The sequence below is a fragment of the Aureobasidium namibiae genome, assembly GCF_000721765.1.
Source record: "Aureobasidium namibiae CBS 147.97 unplaced genomic scaffold scaffold_14, whole genome shotgun sequence".
NCBI lineage: Eukaryota > Fungi > Ascomycota > Dothideomycetes > Dothideales > Saccotheciaceae > Aureobasidium > Aureobasidium namibiae.
The window spans coordinates 609,692-628,530 of record NW_013581195.1 but is presented as its reverse complement, the minus strand read 5'-3'; the positions used below and the strand labels follow the sequence as shown (position 1 = coordinate 628,530).

Here is an 18,839-nt window from a genome sequence, read left to right as displayed (position 1 = left end):
CCTAACAACCGGCCTTTGCAGCTTTCATCATACCTCCAGCTAATCCTCCGACGCCGTCCATCTCGCGCCTCCATCAACATCGTCTGTCTTGCGCCTGCTCCACTCTCACCGCCTGCGCCCTCTCAGTATCGCATACACTCAAGTCACGCGACTCGGCATTCGACCTCCTCCACTGCCCCTCACTGATCGCCATGGCCTCTCACGACTCCCCCTCGGACGATACCACCAACGCTCAGAACGAAAAGATCAAGTTCAGATTCTGCCGCGAATGGTACACATGATACATGCGTGTCTTACTATGGCCGCGTGCTGACTGTCTGCGCCAGTTCAAACATGCTCTATCCGCGCGAGGACAAGGAGACAGACCAGCTCATCTTCCAGTGCCGCAACTGCCAGTGGCCCACCGCCGTCGGCCCAACCTGCATCTACCGCAACGAAGTCATGGGCAACTTGATCGAAACCGCCGGTGTCGTCACAGACGTCGCCTCAGACCCAACAGTACGCTACTGCTATGCGCCAACCTACGTGATCCACGCTTACTGGTGATAGCTGCCTCGTGTTGAGCGCGACTGCAACAACCCGCGATGCGGAGGAAGGGAAGCCGTCTTCTTCCAGAGTCAAATGCGTAACGCAGAGACGGGTATGAAGCTCTTCTACGTCTGCTGCGAGTGCGGAAAGACGACCACTTAACGACTCGACGATTGTATTTCTGGCGTTCAAGGTTGCATGGGACATTGGAGTCTTTGCTTCGGTCGGTCATTCTGCGAAAAATGAAGTGAGAGGAGCCGAAACAGGCACATATGGAATAGAGCGAAGGGGAGAATCAAGAGACAGAAACAGAGAGGCATTTTTACATTCATGCGCCGAATTGGCAACCGAGCATGGTCGGTTCAACATCAAGGTGGATGCCTTGGTCCGCCTGATGGGTCTGGGGGTATGTCCAGAAACCCTCCTAATCGTACACGGCAACCTTCTATGCCAAAAGCAGTATCCTTCAAAACCGTGTCGCCCGAAACGCCTGTGCTATGCTCCTAGAAACCCCGTACTTTTGCCATGTCTTGCAAGTGCATGTCTTACAAGTGCATGGGAGCCAAACTCAAGATCTTGGACCATTGCATGTTGCGGAGCTCGCTTCCGACGATACCTGGACAGGGTCAGTTGATATGCGAGGGCCAGAGTGACAGAGTTGCGCACCGTTCAGTCTTGAGCCAATGGGCTCTCCGCCCTTGTTGATGAGGACGCAGGCGTTGTCGTCAAACTTGACGACACTGCCATCAGGCCTTTGGTATTTCTTTGCGGTACGGACGACGACGGCGTGTCTGATATCGCCACGGCGGACTTTGTTGGCGGCACTGATGGACACACTGCCTCCGGGGCCGGATTCAGGACCAAAGTTGCGCTGCTTCTGGACGACGACGATGATGCGATCACCTGAAGAACAGAGTCAGAACACTGGCAAAGACAGTTCAATGGCTACGGGTAGAGTGCTGACCGATCTTTGCGGCTCTCTTCATCTTGAGCACCTTGACACACTCGACCAGGGCGGCGCCCGAGTTGTCAATGCAGTTGAGCATAGACTGGCCACCGAGAGTCAGCGCGTGAGAGAGACATGGACTCGTACAAACAACCGACCTTTAGCTGAATCATGTTTGCGGCGGATCGTTCAGTTGTTCCTACAAGCACTTCAACTGCCTGACCGCGATGGATAGAGTGATTGACTGAACTTTGTACGGAATTTCCTTGGCGAGCGCGTGGTTTCCCCATTCATGCCCGCCGCCCTTTCCTCCGTTCTCCGTCATGCTCCGCGTTCGCTATTGTCTTCACACTGTTGTCGTCTGTATTGTGACTCGGTCCAGTATTCACTTCCGCCCGGTCGCATTGTGGTCTAGAGTAATCATGCCCATAAGGTGACACCTCACGCGTATTGTCTGTTTCTTGGTGCTATTGTCGGGTCCGGCGCATTCCTCTGTTTTCATTCATCCTCTCCTCCTTTCCTGTTCCTTTGCTTCGCTCTTTCCAGCCAAACCCCCTTTTGTTCGACTCTTTCTCTGTTTCCTTACACACTCAAAATGCCGTCGCGCACCCCTTCTTCCGAGGACGCGCTGCCCAGGAAAGGAGCCTTGACTTTGACCCGACTTGTCGACTATGATGATCGCATCACAGACGCACTCGTCGATCGCGTGAGTACTCGACGCACTTCACAAGTCCTCCGGCCTGGACACTCACTGTCTACAGGTCTACTACTGGTCTACTATCCGTAAGCTGCGAACCCTGCGTCCGCTCGGATCTCGGGGCATCAGAGAGGACGACGTCGTACGCATCCTGCAGACTCATGTAATCTTGAACAAGGATGCTGCTACTGCCGCACAGCACCTGCTGCAGCTACCTGCTCTGGCGAGCTACCTCAACAGCCTCCCCTCCAAGGAAGAAAAGAAACACTTCCAGGACCACTTCAGGAAATATGTCAACATCTATCTTCCCGACTGTCCCTTCGAAGTTACCACCACCAACCGCTACACCATCATCACCCATGAGGCTGCAACTGTCGCTCGCAAACCTATTCGGAAGAACGAGACCATCAAATACTTGACGGGCGTCCAGGTTGCCATGTCCGAAGCCGATGAGAAATTCCTTGGTATGAACGACTTCAGTGTCGTCATGTCCAGTCGCAAGAAGCGCCCGTCTCTGTTCCTTGGTCCAGCGCGCTTCGCCAACCATGATTGCAACGCGAACGCCAAGCTTATTACCATGGGTCACAACGGTATGACAATTGTCAGCGCTCGAGAGATTGAGGTTGGCGAAGAAATCACGGTCACATATGGAGAAGACTATTTCGGAGAGGACAACTGCGAGTGCTTGTGTGCAACGTGCGAACGTCTGCAGCGGAATGGCTGGTCGAAGCGACCATTGGCATCTAGGTCCAGCAGCGACACACCAGGACCGGAGTCGTCCACGAAGACCAAGCGAAAATTCACCCCAGATGTCACACCCGTTGTCGCAAGTCCTGCTTCGTCAAAGCGTCAGAAAACCCAGCATCCATCCTCCGCATCGAGGGCATCACCACAAGTCCCTACCATTAAGAAGGAAGTCAGCATTTCCTCAACCTCAGAAAAACTGCCGCGAGTGCCGGGCGTAAAGAGAGAGATCAGTGCTTCTTCAGCCCTGCGGGTAGTCGCTACCAATGACAGCGAGAGCGATATCTTGGGGTCGGCATTCTTCAAACCAACACAAAAACTCAAACATCGCTATGGAAAGGTTGGCCGACCACCCAAGCGAACGTACGAAACCGCTCGCTCCACCTCTCCATCATCGTCCACCACGGAAGACGCCTCACAGACGTCTTCAGTCACCACAGATCCCACGTCCGTCGACGAGCCACCGGCCGAATCAGATCTGTCAGACCTTTCCGAAAGCTACGAGTTGGACGACACCTTGCGCGAAGTGATCCAGCGGAAACCCAAGCCAATCAGGATGACCACAAGACAAACCTTACGGAAACAGCTCTCCATACCAATACCCACTATCGAAGGCACTGATTCGGATCTGGAAGATGATGTATCGATAGACCGAAGGAAGCCTGGCGATTACACACTGACACCTCGCCTACTAACGAGTGCGGTGTCGCGTTGGGTCGAGTGCCGCAACTGTGACGATTATTTTATTCAACACGAAGCCAAACTGACGCGTATCAACTGCCCCCGCTGCGAGAGACATAGTAAGCTCTACGGCTACGCCTGGCCAAAGACGGACAAGGAGGGCAAGCACGACACGGAAGAAAGAATACTTGATCACCGTACTGTCAACCGCTTTCTGCATCCAAGCGAGGAACGCACCACCAAGAAGAGTCGCAAAAGTTTGAGTCAGATGGTGTCTGAAAGAGAAAGAAGTTTGAGAGAAAGTGAAGAAGCCGAGTCACTAGAAGGTCGTAGGAGAAGTCGAAGACGGTATAGCTCGTAAATTCTGCAACATCTCGCATTATGTATTATTTGTATTGATATCTAAGGGCATAAAGATTGCTTGTTTCTACTCCTGCTTTCTCCTTTTTTTACATGCTGAATTTACTCAACTTGCGAATGCGTGCACCATATATGAAGAAGAGGATCGGGACTGGGAACAGTGCCACAGTCAGGAAACCGAGAAGGGACATGGCCTGCGCAAACTCGTTAGCTCTGGCTGCGTGAAGAGAAGCAAACAACTGGTATCTTACCCAAGGGACGCCCAATCTTTGGAACATGTAGTTTGCGAACATGGGGAAGCCTGCTCCCAACCACGATCGGAAGAAGGTATTTGCAGCGATGGCGGAATTCGCGTTAGCCTTGTACACCTGCATCGGAGTCAGTAATCTGTACTCAGAAACTCAAGTTCTGAAATCACAAAACTTACATCGATGATATAGTTCAACCCCTGCAAGAAGACAAGCAACACTCCAGCACCAATGAAAGCCCCCGAGATGACTTGCGGCACCCAGATGATGTTTGGGTTGCTGGTCCATGCGAACCAGAACATGCCGATGGGTAACAGAGCACCACCAACAATCATAGGGATCATTCTCTCTTCTGGCACAACATCGCCGGTCTCTTCCATCTTCCTGGCGAATCTGGTTTTGGTGAAGTAAGCGATGAAGCAAGAGCCGAAAGCGACTCCAACGATGATGGCAGCGAATGGCAGAGCACCCACGCCAGCGTTCCAGCCACGGTGCTCTTGGAATGCAATGGGGTAGGCTTCGAAGCAGAGGTAAAGGAATCCGTAGATGAAGCCCATGTACAGAGTTACCTTGAGGCAGAAGTTTAGCACGAGATCTCGACGTCAGGATGAAGTTGACTCACAAGAAGAAGGATGGGTTCCATAGCAAGCATCTGGAAAGGCTTCAAGAGGTAGCGATGTGCAAGATCCTTGAGGCTGACCTCGTTTTCATCGGCCTTTGCATGGATGGCCCAGTTCTTTGTGGCAAAGCGAATCTTCTTTGCTCTGCGCGAGAGCAAGATAGGGGCAAGAGTCTGAGTATGTCAGCATGAAAGTTCGTAGAGGCACGAAGGAGACGTACCTCGGGGATGACAATGAATCCAATAATCCCGAAGAACATGGCCATGATCAGTGTGATCCAAGCAGTCCATCGCCAACCACTGTCACGAAGTTAGTCTCAAGTTCAAAACATCAAGGCTCGAATTAATGCTTCTTACAGGTAACTCATGGTGATGAATCCTCCTACGATAGGTCCAGCGACGGGACCGATGAAGGTTGCGGATGCGAAAACGGCAACTGCGATACCTCGATCAACTGGTCCAAATATACTGAAGGGCTTGGTCAGCAAAATCTTGGGAATAAAGCATCGTGCTCCTTACTCTGCAAGCAGTCCTCCAATGATTCCCAGAGGAGCCGATGCTGCGAAACCTCCGAAGAATCTACAGATGAAGATTGTGTAGACATTTTGAGCGACCTAAATGGTTGGAACAATCAGCATGGAGTCTTATACAGGAGCAGTCCGAGTCCGACTGACCGCAACAGGGATCTGGAAGATCGCGAATGTGAAGAATCCGATGAACAGAGGAATCTTGCGGCCATAAAGCTCCGAGAAAGGACTCCAGACAATTGGTCCTAGTTGCCGTCAGGGACATGTATTGCACAGTACGTCGTTCATACTTACCAAACGCAAAGCCCAGGACGAACAGAGAGGTTCCCAGAATCATAACCTCACTGCTGACACCGAAGAGCTGCGATGTGACGGTGGTCGCAGTACTGAAGACTGACGAAGCGAAGGTCACGGAGAATGTCATCAAACCGGCAACGACGGTGATGATCCACTTCTTCCATTCAGGGAAGTTCATGGGGTTACCTGGATCATCAGGACCGTCCCAGTCAACCAGATTGGGATCATTTTCCTCTTCTTCTCCATCATCCTTCTCGTCATCGTCATTATTCTCATGAAGGCTGCTGCGGTTGGTACGCTCTCTCTGCATCTCGACATCGGCTTCAGAGCTAAAGTTTTCTTCGTTAAATCCTGCTGTAAGACCTGCTGGAAGGCCAGTCTTGGCCTTGGGCTTCAGGTTCTTGTCGTCGTCTTCAGTTGTTCCACTAGGACCTGAGATGCTCGATCTGGTTGAGTGTGCAGTGGTTGTTCCAGAAATGCTAGCAACCCTGCTTTGGTACTGTGTTTGCTGATCCGTGTACTGAGGGATGAAGTGGTTTGCACTCAATAGTCCATCCGGAGCATAAGTTTGGCGACCACTGGCCGTCCTGATAATGCCATCTCCATAGTGCTCAGCCATGACAATGTCGACCAGGTCTATCCAGATATAAGACCAGTGAGCAGGTATAGCGAAAAGCAATGGATCACCTACATCTGAGACGGGCGCTCTACCCTTTTTCATCAAAGGTCACCTACACATTCGGGATGCTCGGAAGCATACCCCCTACAACAATTCATCATGAATCGTAGTGATGGAAGTTTGGAATGACGCCATGTGCCCAAACGTTATCGACAATGGTTTAAGAAGGGCAAATAGGGAAACGCCGTTAGACTAGCTTTCCCTCGGAGCATTTTTTTGGTCTGTTGGCTGCAGCGCGCACGCCGCCAGGGCTTCAGGGACCTGATGACAAGCAAAAGGACCTGAGATGACATGCGCCTTCAATTATTCCTGTCATTGAGACGCTCGTGCAATATCGTCACGCTCGCCTTCAAAAACGACTTCAACAAGCTTGTTATTCAAGCAGTTTGAAATATCAGTAGTAGAAATCCAGAATGACGACATTGTCGTCGCTCGTCGCTTTGTCAGACCCGCCAGACTCGTGGTTGAATGTGGGTGGTTGGTTTCCAATTCCAAAAGTTCGTGCCGCAGAGCCTCAAAATCTCGTCACAGTATGACTTGCGCGAACTGGGAACGCCCAAACTTTCCTACTGAATCCTTCGGCGGACGAGATACGGAGCCCTCGACGGACGAAATACGGAAGCGTGTGATGTGCCATCTGCCGTATCGGACCAGGCGGCTAGATCACGTTTGATGTTGCGCAATGTACAGCAGATTCGCGTTCAATTGACCAGATCGTGTCGAAGTATATCCAAGATAAGCCATCTTGGGCAATGCTTGAGTGTGGATACATGGTACAGATATAAAATTACATGAGTCTTTGGCAGTGGATAGCAGCCTCTACTGAGAGCTCAAGCTTGAGAAGCGACAGGCGTGGACTCTGTGAACGGCTGCTTCATGGCCTGAGACTCTCTGTCAACGATAGTGACTTCTCTGGCAGGATCAGAGAAGGTGATGTCTCCGCTAGCGATCTCGGAATCGTGGATTCTGTCAAGATCTCTGAGATTCTTCTTCATGTAGCTGACGACACTGGCGACGGCAGCAGCATCGGCGTTCTCGTCACCGCGGAAGACGTTTCTCCAGACGGCAGTAGCAAGGACGGCATCTCCCTTGACCAAGCCCTCGTCGTAGGCAGCGAGCACACCACGCCATTGCACAAAGAGGTCTTTGAGGTACTTGTTGCGCACACTGCGAGCGGCAATGTTGTGCAGGGTGACCATGCGATCTTCGGCGGCATACGAGTAATGATCGAGCAAGTTCTGATGCCAATGGTGGGCGTGCTGTTGAGGGAACATCCTTAGACGTACTGTGAGGAGGTACATATGTACGTAGGTGATTTGAGCCCATGTATTGAAAGTAGGAGTCAGACCCGCCTCTGTCGTTTGGAGTCAGCCAGCTGCGTATCGCAAATGCGAGTGCAAAAGTGTATTACCCTCATACCACCAGCCTGAGCCAACGCCCAGGTCTTCGCCCTGTGCCGACCTCAGCGGCTCTTCGCCTTCGGCAACGGTAGGCATTGTGTAATCTCCAGCGCGAGCGCATGCGCGGAACAGGTCCTCGGTAGCACCGTAGGCAACGTATGGCTCTGTGGCAGCCGCCATCTGCTTTTGTGCTCGCATGCGCTGGGCGAACTTCTGCATGGTCGACGCATCCGGGCCATCTTGACTCTTTCCTGCTTCGAAGCGGTTGGCAGTAGTGGCGAAAGTGCGTCCTAGGAACTGGCCACGAGACGAGAGAGGAGTATGCACAATGCGGCCCTGAGAAAAGCGTGGTCAGAGGCTGCTTGGTTCTGTGCCTGGGCTGTCGGAGCTAGCTTACATTGATCTGTCGTTGAGCAGACTGTCTCAAGGCGCGGATACAGCTACCACAGACGTTGTTGGAAGTCATTGTGTGTCGTATAGGTAGTGTTGTGTATGCTACTTGGCTGGTCAAGGGCAAAATTGAGCAACGGGGACAAATGCAGCTATGACATAACCATATTTTTGAGCACCACCAATCTGTTCTGACTCGCAGATCAAACAATCCTTGATCCACCTTGATGGCATCATACAAGGCGCTTTGCACCATGTGTGTATTGAGCATTCAGTAGCTCCAGATGCATGTGTTTGTGTGTCACAGCCATCACCGACATCACTTTGGGGGAGGGTAAGCAGCAATCCGCAATGCAAGAAACATCTCATACGAGCAAAAAACCAAATATGCAAAATGAATGAAGCTCGTCACTAGATATGTTCAAAATCCCAGTCGCCTACGCTTTTTCCGCCCAAAACACTTTGACGCCCTCCTAAACTTTCATACAGCGAAGGTTATTTATCTATCTCGTCAAGCAGCCAGCGCTTGACAAGAGCCGGTCGTAAGAAACCAATCATTGAATCATCTCTGCATCCCGTTAGCATCTGTTTGATCGAAAGAACGACCTTGACTTACACGTCCTCTGCGCTGCCCACCGCCACCAACCTGACCTTGCTGCTGAGGATAATAGCCTACAGGATACTGGTATCCACCCATGCCCACATTGGGGTTAAATCCTGGTGGACCGTATCCGTTCTGCATCGCATGTGCACCAGGAGCGGCAATCGGCGAGGCGTTGAGGCTTCCTCTTCCATAAGGGTCCATCATCTGAGAGCCTCCAGGTCCGAAACCATTCATCGGAGGGTAAAATCCACCAGGTCTCTGAGCTGCCGCGTGCTGTTGGGCGAGCATGGCCTGTTGATACTGCATCTGCTGAGGCGTGACTGGTGAAATGTTTGACATCGCAGGACTATGCGTGTAGGCCGGGGTCATGAGGCCTGAATTTCCATAGGGGTCGAAGGCGTTGGAGTCAATGCTGGCGGTTCTTTGGAGCGTAGGTCCCATCATGTGCTCGAGAGGCTGTTGAGGCGCCATACCTCCGTACTGCTGACGTCCATAAACACTCTGATTGTCAAGATGAGCCATATGACCGTTTGCACCAGGACCTCTCGATGAGGAACGGGTTTGGCTAGCATCACGGCTAGCGGATGCTCCTCCATGACGGGTTGAAAGACCAACCTCGTCCATCAATCGCTTGTAGCCTTGTTGAGGTTGTGCTTTGAGGCGCAGCAGCACATTGCGAACATTTTCCAAAACCTCCGGGCGCATCTTTTCATCCAAGAAGGGTGTAGTAAGTACCTTGAAGATGAAAGTCGCTCCGCAAGCCGAATCACTGAGTACGTCTTGCAGAACGGCATCATTAGGGGAGAAGAACAGAGCGCGCAGAACCGCTTCGCGAGCGTCTGCTTCACTTCTTTGGTTTATGATCTTGAGCACTGTCAGGTACGCGACCTTGTGTGTGCACAAATGGACCAAGTGAGGGATGAGTCGGGGAGCGAGTACAGATCGGCGGCGAGGGAAAGTGCAAGTATCGAGGAACCAGGTCAACAGCAAAGCACCGTTGGTGTTGGTTGCAAGCTGCACGCTGTGAAGAGCAATGGCGGATGCCAACATTCTCTGTTGGTCTCTCGAAGCAAAGTGGCTTTCAAGACAAGCCCTCATAGCACGAGCACCGAATCTGCCCTGGGCAACCTCCCACAGCCTTTGAAGCATGGCGTCGAAGATGAAATCATTGCCAGGAGCCTGGAAACGCAAGCAGCACTGGATAACGTAGTTACCATATTGATCCAGGAATAATGCCAGTGTGTAGGGACGCAACGCATCGACAATCATGTTGACTTGAGCGGGTGTTTTGGCCACATCGATGATCTTCTGGGCAGCCCAAGTGCCGTTCTTGTGAACACCAATCTCGGCAAGGTGAGGAGCAATCTCGCGCAGCATGGCCTCTTTGACGGGTTCCGAGCAGTATTCGAATAGCTTCTGTACGACCGTGTTGCCCAGGTAGTCAGAGGCGAGTTCGGCGATCTCAGGCAACATGTCCATGGCGATGTTTTCGATCTCAGCGGGTGAGCAGCTGTTGTTGTCGATGCGCTTCCGAATCTCACGTAAGCGAGGGGCATCATGGACACGGTTCGGGCTGGGTTCTGGGACAGCAGGAATCTCAGGGTGGTAAAGATCGTAGCTGATAGCTTGCTCGACGTTGGTGTTAATTCTGACTTGTTCCTCCTTGTTAGCACCTAGTTCCTGGATAATGCCGTAGATTTCGCTGCGCATGTCACGGAGGTTCGGGGTGAGCAGAGCGGCAGCTGCAGTCTCTGCGTTGATGTTAATTGGCTTGAGACCGGCTGAGTCGCCAGCGTTACCAATCTGGTTGTCACGAGCGAATGGATCAGGACTGGGAGAGTGGAAGGAACCCGGTGCACCAGGAGTGACCGTGTTGCTTGGGACCTTTGCGTAGCCGATGCGAATAGGGCCAGCTCCAGGGAATATCTCCTTGTTGTTAAGTTGAGACTTGGCCTGAACAGCGCTCTCCAAGGTTTCGAAGTTTACGAAACCGCAACTTTTATGAGTGAGGACCCTGGTGGACTCGATGGGACCAAAATTGCCGAAGATGACATTCAACGAAGAGACAGTTGTCGAGGGCGGGATATTGCCGAGCCAGAGAGCACGTGTTGGGTTCTCAAGGAGACTGTCGTCAGAAATATCGAGCATTGGCTTTTGATCCAGGTGCATCTGTTGTACAGCATCGGCGAGTCCACTGTAGTCGAGACCTTCGTGCTCTTGGAAGTCGGATGCAGAGATGCTATTATCCAGACGCGAAGGGGTGGGAATATAGTTGCGAAGAAGCCTGGAAGAAGGGGAGTCGAGTACACCTGCAGTCCTGGCACGAGGTCTGCTAGCACTGGCCAGATTTGTGAAGGCTTGAACCTCGAGGTTGTGCTGGCGAACGGCCTCCTGAACAGCCAGAGCTTGTGCGGCAGTGATGTCTGCTCCAGATGGAACACCGTACATGCTTGCATAGGCTTCATAGTCATCCTCCTCATCATCTGCGTATTTTTCCTTTGCGTTGACCGAGTAGGATCTGAAGCGGTTTGCATTCCTGTTGTAAGCGTTCAATGCGGCAAGATCAGCAATAGTAGGACCTGGTATGCCCGATTGAACGCCACCGATCATGTTAGAATGATGCGGTCTACCAGGCTGGGGTGTATCGACAAGACCAAGGTAGTCCAGGGTCTTGACATCGTTGTCATTGAAAGAGTCACGCGAGGAATGTGCAGGAGACGAGGGGCCATCGGAAGAGCGAATGCTTTGCAGCGTGGACGCTCTCTCCCGACCAGAGGTCCATCCGTTGGAAAAGTATGGTGGCCCGAAGCCTCCGGGCGTGTTGTTGAGAAGAGCGGGGCGCTGGGGCATGGAACCTGCTCTCAAGCGTGAGAGCAGGGACTTCTGAGAAGGGTTGATGGCGGAGGCTGTGGCTGTGCTCGAGTCTGGAGGCGTGCCAATGGTGGCCTGAAGAGGGCTGGTGGAAGGCGTCGGACGTGAGGTCTTTGGCAACAACGAAGGCTGAGAAGATTGGTGACCAAGAGTGCCGACAGGAGGAAATCGCGATGGCACAGTACCTGCTCGCACGCGGCGGCCGGTAGCAGGTGCGGCACTTAGATCGGTAGCAGATTGGTCAAAGTCTGGAAAGCTGTCACTGCTAGGCGACTCTGGTATGATTTCGCGTAGAGGTGTCGAGTGACCGCTGCCTGAGGTTGGCGGACCCCAAATCTGGGGGCTCACGCCTTCTTGGGCCTGGATTTCGCGAGCTCTGTCACATTATTTGTTAGTCATGGCGGTTGCTGAAAGGGTTGTAGACAAGTCTCACCTCTTGCTAAATAGACGGCTACCATATTCTTTCGAGGGAGAGCCAGCTCCAGACCTGTTGACCAAGCCGATGGCACCAGCAGAGGCCAAGCTGTTGCCTAGCGGGTACCTCAAGCCTGAGCCCGAGGGAGGCTCGTTGGGTGAATTGGCAGTCGTGGACGAGGCGGAGCGGGATTGGAAGTTGACTTGTGGCAGGTTGTCGAGGTTGATCTTGTGTTCGGGACGCGTGGAGTGGGCCATGACGATGTGGACAGGGCGATATGATGCAGGGGTGGGCTGGTTTGCCAGAAACCGGAGTACGATGGAGCGTCCAGTCTAGCTGGTTGTCGTGAATGCGTAAGACTTGATGCTTTGTAGACTCGAGGGAATCGGTTCAAGTGGGCAACAATGTGCGATCGAGGGCGGCGATGAGGACAGCGTGTCAAAGCTTGCGGGCAGAGAAGCTGTAGCTTCCGAGACGGATCGGGGAGATACGACAGCGGTTCTGAGGAGGAAAGGCAGGGCGGAGACAGAGTGACGCGCGCCTCGATGAGAATAGTATGAAAGCGAAGGTCTTCAGGGGAACGCGAGCCAAGAAAACGGTGACGAGCCTGGAGAAGCCACCGGGAGCGCTGAATGAGGTCGGGTGTAGAGTGTCAGCTCGACTCTATGCAGATGCAGAAACGAGATGAGGATGCAGATGCAGTTGGACTTGATGCAGAAGATTGCACAAAGAATATGTACTGAGAAACCAACGATGAGTGCAAGAAACAGCTTGTGGAGATGTTCGTTCCAGCTTTTGTCAAGTCCAAAGTGTGGGGTTCTGACATCGACATGTGGCTTTGTTTTGAGACAGTCTTGCACATTGTTGCGTGGCATGTTCACCACACTTCTTGATCACAACCAAGCAGAGGTCTGGAGACATGCCTACAGTGGGCGGGAATCCTGTTGTTCGGTTCCGTCTCGTACTCTTGCTCCAGCACCAGTAAAGACATGGGTAGTAAAGCTCGTCGGGAAGCTATGGCATGGCATGTTTATATAAACCACAAGAATCGCGGCTGAGCAGACTCGCGAACGACTAGGTGATTGATTGGCAGACAGTTTTGGAAGACTGACGCCGTACCTTGCGTGAGCTCCTCGAAAGGCTATTGATCTGCTCAGTACTGTGTAATTGTAGCTTTGACGTAGTGTTGTGTGTCCTTAGAGGATCGTAGTATGATATATACAGAAGCTAAGAGTGGAGGCAACTCGATTGCCTCCCAGGTTTTCATCATCAGACGTTAAAGAGCTACTCAGACAGAAGTTTGCGTTGGATGTTGTTGGTGGTCAGAGCCAGACTCGTTTAGGGACACCGAGTCTAGCCGTTATACCAGCCACGAGCACCGACACCTCCATTTCCACCAGCCCCACGGTGAGGAATCATCGGCTCTGTGATCTTGAATGCCTGTATCAGGCGCTGCCACGTGCTATAGTCTATGCTGAAGACAGCCTGATGCCGCATTTGGCTGTTCTCACGCTGTTGTGCTACTGTGTGTGGTTCTGATGGTACTGTTTTTTTTGTCAGGCTCCATCTCCGAACAGACTCCTTGTAGCGACTTACCAAGAGTAGGCAGCCCATCGTCGTCCATATCCAGACCGACATTACCTTCTTTGATCAGAAAACTGATGTAGAAGATGTTTTCTACAGTCTGGCCGAAACTGTGAGGGTTGATAGCAAAGTCGAACAGACTCGGCCCACCAGTGTGAGTGATCCGGTGCCGCTTCATCTCTGCCAACACTTGATCATCGTCGAGGTCGCCGGAGTCGTTAAGCGCGTCTACCGCAGCGCTAGCAGTCTTACAGTGGGCATCAAGGATCTTTTTGATGTTCTGGCATAGTGTTGTCAGGGCGTTGTTCTCACTCGTTTGAAGATCACGCTCGGTCAAGGCTTCAGGGCGGACTTCCTTGACAGTAGAGTCCTTGCGTTGACGAGCACGGCGTTGAGTTTGCGCGCGAAGCTTCTTCTGAACTGAAAGTGGGCCAAGCAAAAAACTCGGGGTAGGTGGGCGGAGGTTGAAGGGGAAACAGGCATGTGTTCCAAGATGGGCCCAGTCAAGAATGTCGTTGGCATCGCGGTCGTCGTCTTCATCGTCGTCGTCATTGTCGTCACGGCGGCTCTGGCGCTGCCTACGTCGCTGAGTTGAGGTAGCAGAGGGGTTGGCGCGGTCATTCTTCATGAACAAGATACATTTGGAGACGAATTCGTCAATGTCAACACCAGTGGAATTATCGCCGAGAGTGAGCTGAGCGGACGACTTGTAAAGCATGTCGGAAATGCCGACGAACAAACGAGAGTCGACAGTAGCATCGGATGTTTGCTTGACTCCACTGAAGACTTCATTCGCTCGGTCAATTATGGACTCGAGCTGACCGCCATCTTTTAGGTAGACATCTCTGTTCTCTGCAACAAGTTAGACTGGCTGCCATTAGGGGCGGAGGTTCAAGGAATCGCACCATTGAACTCGCGCTCGAGAGCACGAGACTTTTTCTTTATCTCCTGGCGCTCATGCTGGTCTTGTGTAGGGTCGTAGAAGCGTGATTCGTCGAGATCTTGGTCGTTGACAGCGGGAGCGGTAGACCGAGGGTGTGTTTTTCTCCTCTTTGCAGAGTGAGAATCGGGGACGGTCGACTGCATGCGACCTTTTCCTTTGTCGCGTGGAGCTGCTGTCGAGTGGTTTTCTTTATCGGATGAGGGGTCTGGCGAGGATGGCGGAATTGAGGAGGGAGCAGCAGGAAAGTCGGATGAACGAGCGGGAGTATCAGAAGGGCGTTGATTGACACGAGCCATAGCTCAGCGAGGGTTGCGACGGTGAACAAACAAGGTGCGAGGGAACAGAACAAATCCATCAGGCGAGCGCGCGCATCTTGAGAAGCTGCGGATCAAGGTACGCGATGGGCGCGCGATTGAGCACGCGTCCCCGCCAATCAGACACCAGCTGGTAAGCATCACGCGCTATGCACGCCTTGGCGCATCGATCGTCATAGCCAGATGCTCGCAAGCTGCGATCGAGACGAGACATTCTTGTTGCATACTAGATTGCCTGCCCTCTCCCTTCCTTTGTCCCAACACCACACGCACAAGATGAGTCTCCGCACACCTCTCGGCCTCTCACGGCGGGCATTGCCTGGCCAAATCGCAAAGTATGCCGCCTCACAGCACCAATCCATGGCCACCGTCGTCCCGCCTGTCACCCAAGACAACACTGGTTCCAAGGGCCCCACCGCCATGGTCTTTATGAACATGGGTGGCCCCTCGACTACTGCTGAGGTCGGCGACTTTCTCAGTAGACTATTTGTAACTTCGCCGCCGACTCTGCTTTGTCCTATCATCACCCGCTTACTCGTACACAGGCAGATGGCGACTTGATTCCCCTCGGCAGATTGCAGAATTACCTCGGTCCCCTGATTTCCAAGCGTCGTACTCCCAAGATCCAGAAGCAGTATGCTGCAATTGGTGGTGGTTCGCCCATTCGTAAATGGTCCGAGTACCAGAGCTCCGAGATGTGCAAGATCCTCGACAAGATTTCGCCCGAGACCGCCCCTCACAAACCTTACGTCGCTTTCCGCTACGCCGCCCCTTTGACCGAGGAAATGTACCAAAGACTGTTCGACGACGGCTTTGGCAATGGAAAGGGAGGCAGAGCTGTCGCCTTCACCCAATACCCCCAGTACTCGTGCAGTACCACTGGAAGCTCCTTGAACGAGCTTTGGAAATGGCGCCAAAGACTCGAGACCAAGCGCGCAGGTGGCGAGATTGATGAAGCTGGTGCAATCACTTGGAGCGTCATTGACCGCTGGCCTTCGCACCCTGGCCTTGTTGAAGCTTTCGCCCAAAACATTGAGGCCAAGTTGCTCGAGTACCCTGAGGAAACAAGAAAGGATGTTGTCTTGCTTTTCTCGGCTCACTCCTTGCCCATGAGCGTCGTCAACAGAGGTGATCCCTACCCGGCCGAGGTGGCTGCCACGGTCTACGCAGTCCAACAACGCTTGGGCTTCAAGAACCCTCACCGTCTCGTCTGGCAATCTCAGGTCGGCCCCTCCGCTTGGTTGGGAGCCCAGACCAGTGATACTGTGACAAACTTTGTCAAGAGAGGCCAGAAGGATCTCATCCTCATTCCTATTGCTTTCACGTCGGATCACATCGAAACACTGTTCGAAGTTGACCAAGAGATCATCCACGAGGCCAACGAGCTTGGTGCAGAAGGCCGTGTCAAGAGAGCAGACTCATTGAACGGCAGTCCTGTATTCATCAAGGGTTTGGCTGAGCTTGCAAGAGACCATTTGGCGAGTGGCGATGTTGGCAGCAGGCAGCTGGGTCTGAGATGTCCCGGATGCACCAGCCAAAGATGCTTGGAAACCAAGAAATTCTTCATGAAGCAAGAGGCATTGCTGTAATCGCAGGCCTGGCATGACTCACACTTTGTAATATTAGCAAAATCATGATATACCATTCTGTAGATGTTTTAGTTGTTTACATTCTCATCCCTTGCATAACCCCATCTTCACGCAAGCTCTGTTTCCTCGTCGTGTTTCGAAGCATGTCACATCCAGCTCTGCGTCAGCTCTATGCAGATCAACACCAGAGCCACAAGATAACCACAAGTGACATAGACACTACGCGTCTGCGAAAACAAACACACTGGAAAATGCAATCAGAGTAAATCAGACAAGGGGGGGGACGTTATAAAATTGGTCGTCATTAGATTATCTACATTGGTTCATTGCTCTGAAGCTGCTGCTCTTTCTCGACAGTAATCATGAATCTTCGTCTGCCGAAGCCTTCTCGAGGTAAATATGCGGTCGGATGAAGAAACTGAGGACAAAGGCCAAAGCAAAGGTGGCAGTGAGGCAGACGAACACGGTCTGCGTGAACTTTCCCACAGTCACCGAGTATATGGCGTTGAAAATGGTGGGAGCAATAACTCGGGCCAAGGCGTGCAAGAGTCCAGACGCACCCAGCAGCTGACCGGTCTTCTCGTGCGGTACATGCTTGGTCAGGGCCGATTGAAGTGTAGGCGAGCCTATCCCTCCGATGCTTGCTATGCTACCAGAGAGAATCATGAGCGGACCGGTACGAGCCAGAGTGTATCCGAGGTATCCCAGAGTGTCGAAGAAGACTGCGACTCGGACGACAACAAGATCAAAATTGTCACTGCCCGAGCTACGCTGCTTGGTCTCGCTTGCCTTGCCACGAACATACCGGGTGACAAGTGGTAAGACAACAATGAGACACAGAACTCGGCAAGTGTTTACAATAGAAAGGAAGATCCCAGACTCGAAAGACTCCCAGTTGAACTGGTAGCGAGCGTAAATGACGATGATGGTCATGCTTCCCATTGCGACACCGAACAGGATAGTGTCGACAGCAGCCAGTAGAACAAGATTGCGCCTGAGTGCAGGTGAGGAACCCTCGCCAGTGGGCCACAGAATCTTGAGCGGCTCCAGGATGTTGACGGCTCGGACTCGATCGATCCAGTCGGATGAGCCCCTTTGAGCCTTGTCTTCTTGGTGCTTCTCCTGAGCAGCTTGCTGGCGTCGCTTGGAAAGAGATTCAGGGACGCAGAAGGCGATGAAAAGGATGAAAGCGGCGTGAACGGCAAGCGAAGCATAGAAGATAGACAAGATTTTTCCTGTGGCCTTGACGATCAGTCCTCCCAAGATGGGACCCAGGGCGATGCCGGTAAAGAGACAGCCATGGAGATAACCAAAGGAGATGTTGCGGCGTGCTGGAGGAGTGCAGTCAGTAGCATAGGCATTGGCGATTGCCATAGCAGCAATGAAGGAGCCAGAAAGACCATCAAGAGCATATCCAACGAGAATCCAGTTGACAGGGAATGTCTCAGGCTTGGTGGCCGCAATGATGATCAGGGCGTCTCCTGCAATGATGCCCATACTTGTCAAAGCGAGAATCTTGGTACGGCCAAAGCGATCTGAAAGGGCGCCCAGCTTGGGACTGGTGATGGCCGATAGAAGTCCAGCTATCAGGTTACCGTACAGAGTGAATTGGGCGACCCTCGCTTGGACTTCCGGGGACCTGCACTGGGGGTTCTCGCCGTCGAACAAGATGGGCAGGAAACTGTGTGCAGGGTTCTTGGACTGCTGCTCGGACATGTACTCGCGACAGACAAGGTTGAGAATGAGATTGATCCTGGGGGATATAATGGCACCAAACGCCAGGGTCATGACAAAGAAGGGGGCCAGGACGAAGTAGATCGAGGGCTTGCGGTACCATGGGAGATGATCGAAGTCCTCAGCACCAGCCCAGCCGTGGCCGGAACCAGCATCACTGGCTCTTCGTTGACGCGACTCGAGTGGCAGCAGCGGGTCCTGCTCGTCGGTTACCAAGTGTGCATCTATGCCTCCTCTTGCGATGGTTGTGTTCTCTTCGCCCGAGCGGGCGCTTGCTGGTCGTGACCCGGACACATTGGCATTCTTCGACCTGATCTCGGCTTCGCCAATGAAGGCTGCATCTGTGTCGTTATCCATGCTATCGCCCTCAGGTGGTCAAGGGTATGCCAGGGGTTAGCGACGAGTCGTGGAGGGCTGGACGAGGTTATGGGGTCGCAGCAGATACTCGAAGACGCAGACAAGCAGCGAAGAATGTCAGGAATCAGGATTGGTCATCCATCAGGGAATATCTTCGAGTGCGGCAGCTGGCCAACACCTTGATCCCTAGCTCTAATGCGCCCCCATCCCAGATAACGACGCGGGCCATCAACTCCCCGAAAGTCTACACGTAATGATCCGCACATGTCTCGACCATACGCGAGCCTCCTTCCGCTTTTGATCTGGTCTCCG

At 52.7% G+C, this 18,839-nt stretch overlaps 9 protein-coding genes across 9 annotated transcripts; 3 read left to right on the top strand and 6 right to left on the bottom strand.

Annotated features, from left to right (window-relative positions):
• Positions 1 to 191: 191 nt before the first annotated feature.
• M436DRAFT_74809 (DNA-directed RNA polymerase subunit) lies at positions 192 to 690 on the top strand (the record flags this gene model as incomplete). Its single annotated transcript, XM_013569890.1, has 3 exons — positions 192 to 271; positions 327 to 498; positions 550 to 690. 3 exons carry the CDS (start codon positions 192 to 194, stop codon positions 688 to 690), a joined length of 393 nt encoding a protein of 130 aa, XP_013425344.1.
• A 383-nt stretch (positions 691 to 1,073) lies between these two features.
• On the bottom strand, positions 1,074 to 1,647 carry M436DRAFT_74808 (54S ribosomal protein L38, mitochondrial; the record flags this gene model as incomplete). The annotated part of the gene is made up of 4 exons (XM_013569889.1): positions 1,074 to 1,144; positions 1,195 to 1,431; positions 1,493 to 1,577; positions 1,633 to 1,647. The coding sequence occupies 4 exons, from the start codon at positions 1,645 to 1,647 to the stop codon at positions 1,074 to 1,076; spliced, it is 408 nt and encodes a 135-aa protein (XP_013425343.1).
• A 422-nt stretch (positions 1,648 to 2,069) lies between these two features.
• M436DRAFT_21392 (uncharacterized protein) lies at positions 2,070 to 3,831 on the top strand (the record flags this gene model as incomplete). Its single annotated transcript, XM_013569593.1, has 3 exons — positions 2,070 to 2,180; positions 2,236 to 3,066; positions 3,193 to 3,831. Coding segments are annotated over 3 exons (1,581 nt in total), but the record flags the coding sequence as incomplete, so codon positions are not given.
• A 214-nt stretch (positions 3,832 to 4,045) lies between these two features.
• On the bottom strand, positions 4,046 to 5,957 carry M436DRAFT_52169 (MFS multidrug transporter; the record flags this gene model as incomplete). Its single annotated transcript, XM_013569672.1, has 9 exons — positions 4,046 to 4,150; positions 4,208 to 4,324; positions 4,384 to 4,773; positions 4,827 to 4,997; positions 5,045 to 5,123; positions 5,181 to 5,291; positions 5,343 to 5,437; positions 5,498 to 5,595; positions 5,645 to 5,957. The coding sequence occupies 9 exons, from the start codon at positions 5,955 to 5,957 to the stop codon at positions 4,046 to 4,048; spliced, it is 1,479 nt and encodes a 492-aa protein (XP_013425126.1).
• A 1,199-nt stretch (positions 5,958 to 7,156) lies between these two features.
• On the bottom strand, positions 7,157 to 7,906 carry M436DRAFT_52142 (uncharacterized protein; the record flags this gene model as incomplete). Its single annotated transcript, XM_013569669.1, has 2 exons — positions 7,157 to 7,680; positions 7,738 to 7,906. The coding sequence occupies 2 exons, from the start codon at positions 7,904 to 7,906 to the stop codon at positions 7,157 to 7,159; spliced, it is 693 nt and encodes a 230-aa protein (XP_013425123.1).
• A 647-nt stretch (positions 7,907 to 8,553) lies between these two features.
• On the bottom strand, positions 8,554 to 12,263 carry M436DRAFT_65886 (uncharacterized protein; the record flags this gene model as incomplete). Its single annotated transcript, XM_013569797.1, has 3 exons — positions 8,554 to 8,589; positions 8,733 to 11,967; positions 12,025 to 12,263. 3 exons carry the CDS (start codon positions 12,261 to 12,263, stop codon positions 8,554 to 8,556), a joined length of 3,510 nt encoding a protein of 1,169 aa, XP_013425251.1.
• Positions 12,264 to 13,368: 1,105 nt separating this feature from the next.
• Positions 13,369 to 14,580, bottom strand: M436DRAFT_16406 (uncharacterized protein; the record flags this gene model as incomplete). Its single annotated transcript, XM_013569587.1, has 3 exons — positions 13,369 to 13,550; positions 13,603 to 14,442; positions 14,496 to 14,580. Coding segments are annotated over 3 exons (1,107 nt in total), but the record flags the coding sequence as incomplete, so codon positions are not given.
• Positions 14,581 to 15,123: 543 nt separating this feature from the next.
• M436DRAFT_52121 (ferrochelatase) lies at positions 15,124 to 16,436 on the top strand (the record flags this gene model as incomplete). The annotated part of the gene is made up of 2 exons (XM_013569664.1): positions 15,124 to 15,336; positions 15,393 to 16,436. The coding sequence occupies 2 exons, from the start codon at positions 15,124 to 15,126 to the stop codon at positions 16,434 to 16,436; spliced, it is 1,257 nt and encodes a 418-aa protein (XP_013425118.1).
• A 402-nt stretch (positions 16,437 to 16,838) lies between these two features.
• On the bottom strand, positions 16,839 to 18,290 carry M436DRAFT_12635 (putative tetracycline-efflux transporter; the record flags this gene model as incomplete). Its single annotated transcript, XM_013569581.1, has 1 exon — positions 16,839 to 18,290. A coding segment is annotated over one exon (1,452 nt), but the record flags the coding sequence as incomplete, so codon positions are not given.
• Between the last annotated feature and the right edge of the window lie 549 nt (positions 18,291 to 18,839).